The 5,053-nt window shown below is 43.0% G+C and overlaps 1 protein-coding gene across 1 annotated transcript in view; it reads left to right on the forward strand.

The window, feature by feature from the left end:
* Positions 1-4,773, forward strand: part of ube2ql1 (ubiquitin conjugating enzyme E2 QL1) — a 9,872-nt gene extending 5,099 nt beyond the window's left edge. Inside the window, exon 3 of the mRNA XM_084032458.1 lies at positions 2,306-4,773. Coding sequence (XP_083888584.1) covers positions 2,306-2,437 — 132 coding nt within the window. The 3' untranslated portion in view covers positions 2,438-4,773. The remainder of the gene's footprint in view (positions 1-2,305) is intronic.
* The last annotated feature ends 280 nt before the right edge of the window (positions 4,774-5,053 follow it).

Here is a 5,053-nt window from a genome sequence, read left to right on the forward strand (position 1 = left end):
CGAGCTATCCAACCAATGTGTGTCTGTCCGAGAGAGAGAGAGAGACGGAGAGACATTGAGAGTGAACGTCGCTAAGCCCTCGCAGTGAAATGAGGCCAGTGTTGCTACAGGAATGGAAACTGTAACCCTAATCTCCAGATCATTCAACGTTATCACCTCCTCTCCCTTCATCCCCCGCATCACTTTCCACCCAAAATAGCCGAGCAAGTGCGTAACTGTGGGCTGTGGGAGCGGAGAAATAACACCGGACTGTGTTTGATGCAGCTCAAACCTGTAAAATCTGAAATCCACGTGTTGTTAATGTAACATACAGCTTTAAAACAATAGTGCTAATGTGTTCAAGGCTAATGTTATCTTGTTTAATCTCCGTCAAAATCTGTAATTTGGCCTAATGCTGTTCCTGTTGTTGCAAAGATAACCTATTTTTATTGTATTGTAGAACTAAGCATCCCATTCACATGCAAAGCACCACTAATGTGTTCATACAGAACATTAGGAGCCAAAGTCATGAATACAAATGTTGCTTTAATGTAAGAAATGCAGGGATAACGCAGCTACATTTAGAAAGAAACAACAAACAACAGACGGAAATAAAAAGAACTCGGTATTCACAGGATGTTAGTTTGCGCTTTACGAGTGCTGCTGCTTTCATTGAAGGCTAGCCAGGCTAACTGTTTCCACCTGTTTCCAGTCTTTGTGCTAAGCTAAGCTAACTGGCTTTATATTGACCACACAGGCAGGAATGAGCCTAAATATCTCCTTTAAGCACCAGGTGGGAGAATGAACCAGATTGAAAAGTTCATTGCTGCATTGTGTCAACAATGGCCGACCTTTGACCTTCCTTCCTGTATACGGCTGCAGGACTTAAGGTGTAAATCGTGGCTGATATTTATTCACTCCGAGGAGGCTCGCATCAACATCTAACATGATTTCAGTATTCATGGAGTGGAGAGGCCTCTCTGTCTTATATTTTTTTTTTGTCTGGAAAAGAATTGAAACCGATTTTTTTTTTTTTGACAACACGGCTGACAATCAAGAGCAACTTTCTCTTTGATCTGAAAACACAGATCCAAAATCAGACGGATAACATTTTGACAAGTTCTGTTTATTTCATATTCTTTTGACGCCGAAAGCAAAATCAATGTCAACATGCAAGAAGACAAATCAAGAATGTATTTCCTCCTCCTTAAAAAGCACTGGGAATAATCTGCTTCATGTGACGGCAAACCGAATATCATTAAATATCTAATAAAAATGTGCTCTTTTTGAAGTCCCGGTGATCATGAGGGTCATTTTTAACTCGTTTATGACACTTTACAGGCCAAACGATTAATGGATTCAGCATGTAAAATGATTAATTAATGACAGAAATAGCTGCTGCTTTAAATAGATGCTGTAATCACCTAACAGTCCACACATAGCAGCTTTGGATCTGGACGTGGAGGGACACCTCTGTCTCATTTCTGGCAAAGTCAAAATGATGAGTCACCTTCATGCCAGACATGCTCTGATTTAGATCACCGCCAACATCGCCAATCAGTCGTTCATTTGGCTCATCGGCTCATTTTGTGGGAAAATTAATTCATAATTTGGAGGATTTTTTTTTGACAGATGGTCAGAAAAACAAACCAGCTGTGTGAATTTAGTGACGTTTTACTTTCATGCAGCAGCCATAAATGTGGGAATAAGGAGGTCACGAGTCCATCTCCCTCCAGTAAAACACACAACAATCATCCCAACATAACATTACATTATATGTATTTACCTGTTTAGGTTATATTTTATGTAAATAACACGTTACATATTTAAAGGGCCAGTGTGTAGCGTTTCAGGGGGCTCTATGAATAGTATGAATATAATATTTTATCGTGTATAATCACCTGAAAATAAGAATCGTATTCCTACACCACTCCTGCTCCTGAAGTCGTGTTATTATAGTAAAGATTACCTCATTAAAACAAGAAAGCGCTGAGTAAGCGGAAAGGGTTTTTAAGTTGGTTGCAATCTGCAACCGCACCTCTAGGGGCCACAAAATCCTGCACCCTGTCTATTAAATACGTACAAAACCTTCATTGTGGAAACATAAAAACACTGTTGTTTCAAATCCTCATTAGACTCTCCGACAGACAGTGAAAACGTTCCCGAACACGTTGGAAGTTTGCTTTAATAACTTTGTAGAAAACCAAAACCACCAGAGAGGTTATGAAAGGTCTGACTCTGAAACTGATAATATATTGATAATATTGTTGTCTTATTGAGTGTGATGTCATCTGTATTTTCTCACCCCCCCTCTCTGTGTCCTCAGGGCCGTATATGTAGGAAATCAGGGAAGTCCAAGAAAGCTTTCAGCCGTAAGGAAGCCGAGGCCACCTTCAAGTCCCTGGTGAAGACCCACGAGAAGTACGGCTGGGTGTCCCCGCCAGTGTCCGACGGCTGAGTGCCTGACCCGCCGATCCACCAACACCCCCCCTCCCCCCTCCATACCCCCCCTCCCTCCCCCTTACCTGCGCTAGCCGGACCAAACCCAGCTAGCACGCTAAAACGACACACCACGCTAACTCAACAATCTCCATCTTCACTCACAGATGTTCTTTCTTTGTCTGTGTTGTTATATTTTATTTTCAAGCTGGGAGTGCGTTGCATCGGAGTGTGTGTTACCGTCCATGACGCACACCCGTGCAGCGTTCAGGATCAATCGGACAGCGTGGACTTTTCCACCAATGTGAAAGACTACTGAATGAAGGGGACTCATCCTCCCACCCCCCTCTTCCTCCCTCCTCCTCCTCTACGGCACTGAACTGGCATCACTTCCCTCTCTCTCTCCCTCTCTCTCTCTCTCGCTCTGTCGCTGTCGGGTCATTTGCATATAAATGAAGCTGTTAATGTTTAATAGACGGGCAGCGCTCCGGCGTGATGCTCACTCATTCACTCCCCCTTATTTCTTTTCGACTGTGCTGTTGCTCACAGTTCAATGCAACAAGATTGTAATTTACATGGAGCTGTGCTCTCTCTCTCTCTGTTTATTTAGCTCGCTCGCTCACTCTCATGGCTACGTTTAGAGCTCACTGTTGCGTAGATGGATGTTGATTTCTAACGGAGACATAACAAAGTCACACGTTGCTTTTTTACGCAGAGACTACGATAAAATAGAACGGACGGCCAATCACCTCGCTTTATTTCTCTCTCTCTGACTCTCATGGTGTGTGTGTGTGTGTGTGTGTGTGTGTGTAGGAGAGGAAGAAGACTGTAATTCCCATGATTAAAATACCAGATGGTACTGCTGAAGCCCAGGCCTCAGTGTGTGTGTGTGTGTGTGTGTGTGTGTGAGCAAGGGAGACAACCCCTTTAAACAGAGAATAATATGATTTACTGTGAATGACACTCTAAGGCCTAAAGGGAGTGAGTTTGTTTTATTTATTTTAGTTTTTTGCTGAATTCCTCGTCGCCGTCTCACGTTCTCCGTCAGCTCCTGATTATAATTATTAGTACTGTAAACACGTGTGTGGTTGTGACTGAATGTCTCGTCTGTCTCTCCGATAAGAGGTTAGTAGAATATACGCTATCGGACGTTTAGCTGTGCTACACACACACACACACACACACACATTGGTGCACACACACCTCAACACCCAGTGATGAAGTCGGAGTGGTGCTTTAGACGAGCGCTCGCTTCAGAGCCCGCCTGATTGATGTCTGCTGAAAGAGAGGGAGAGGACGAGAGGAAGACGAAGAGGAGGGAGTTTGCGTGAAGCTTTGATCACCGCCGGTCGCTTCACGGAAATGTCAGGTGGCTCGCAAAATGGCCGAAGACATGTGTTATTTGCTCCGCCCGCTGTGATGACTTTACACGCTCAGCGTTTCAACCTTTTTTTTATTTTTAAAAAAAGGGACTTTATGAATATCTAATATGAAGTCCGCGGCTCCGAATCAATCGGACGCCCGCTAGCTAACACGCCTGTGCTCCTCGTGTGTTTGTTTTGCCGTATCTGCCAGTTAAATGTCAGAGGGAAGGCGGCTAATTGGTCTGACATTTCAGCGGAGCGTCGTTAGAGAAGAGCAGAAAGACGGGAGGATGTCAAACCTCCCGCTCGGCGCTGACATTTTGTCACTTTCTGCTGCTCGTGCCCTATGGGTTTTTTGGGGAGGGGAGGGGTTGAGGTGCCGCTGGCAGCATGCCGCGTTCGGATCGGAGAAACCTCCACCTTTCAGTTCGGTCCGCGTGTTGAGTGCATGCGTGAGCAGATATGTGTGTTACACTCCCATCAAAAGGAAAACACAAAAAAAGTAAACACACCATCGTGTACGAAAAATCGTGTTTTGGCGATCTCTCGGCTCGTCGGCGGAGAAAAACTGTAAAACTGAATTATTATTATTAAGACAAAATATCTCAAATGCTGAGTGTTTGCTGGTTTCAAGAGAATAATTTTGTGATATAGTTTAGATCGGTAGTTTGCAGACACTAACTGGGTGAACTGATTATGTTGTATTATATCTGCATGTGACATGTGATTGGTAGCTAGCTACTGTATATCTTTTTTTTAAGAAAAGCAAGAAAAAATATGGGGAAAACAAAAAAAATGCAAATGCTTCTCTTTTCTCGTTTTCTTTTCTTCTTTTCTTTTCGGGGTTCTGTATTGTACGTATTTTTCTTTTTCGAAGCGTCCTAAAAAAATGTCACATTGTGTTTTATGAATGTTTGTGTTTTAATTTATTTGTGGTTTGCCAAAATGAAGATTTGAAGCATGTTGCAGGTATTGTCACAAAAAAAAGAGATGTTAGAAGAAAAAAAAAAACCTTACTAAGAATGATAGCCTATGTATTTGTGTGATGGGGAAGGTGTGTTTCTTTTGGGGGGATTTCAGGGAGGAAACAAGGATGGAAGTCTGCAAAGCCTCAAGATTATTAAAAGGGAGTATTTTCATCATTTGGGAGTCAAAGAAAAATGGAATTAAAATGTCTACGCTCCCTTGATACTTCCTAGTCCCTCCATGATGTCACTACTGTCCCTTCCCCATTGGTCCTGCTCTAGTCGGTGATTTGGCTTATGGGTAAT

The sequence above is a fragment of the Eutrigla gurnardus genome (assembly GCF_963514095.1).
Source record: "Eutrigla gurnardus genome assembly, chromosome: 17".
NCBI lineage: Eukaryota > Metazoa > Chordata > Actinopteri > Perciformes > Triglidae > Eutrigla > Eutrigla gurnardus.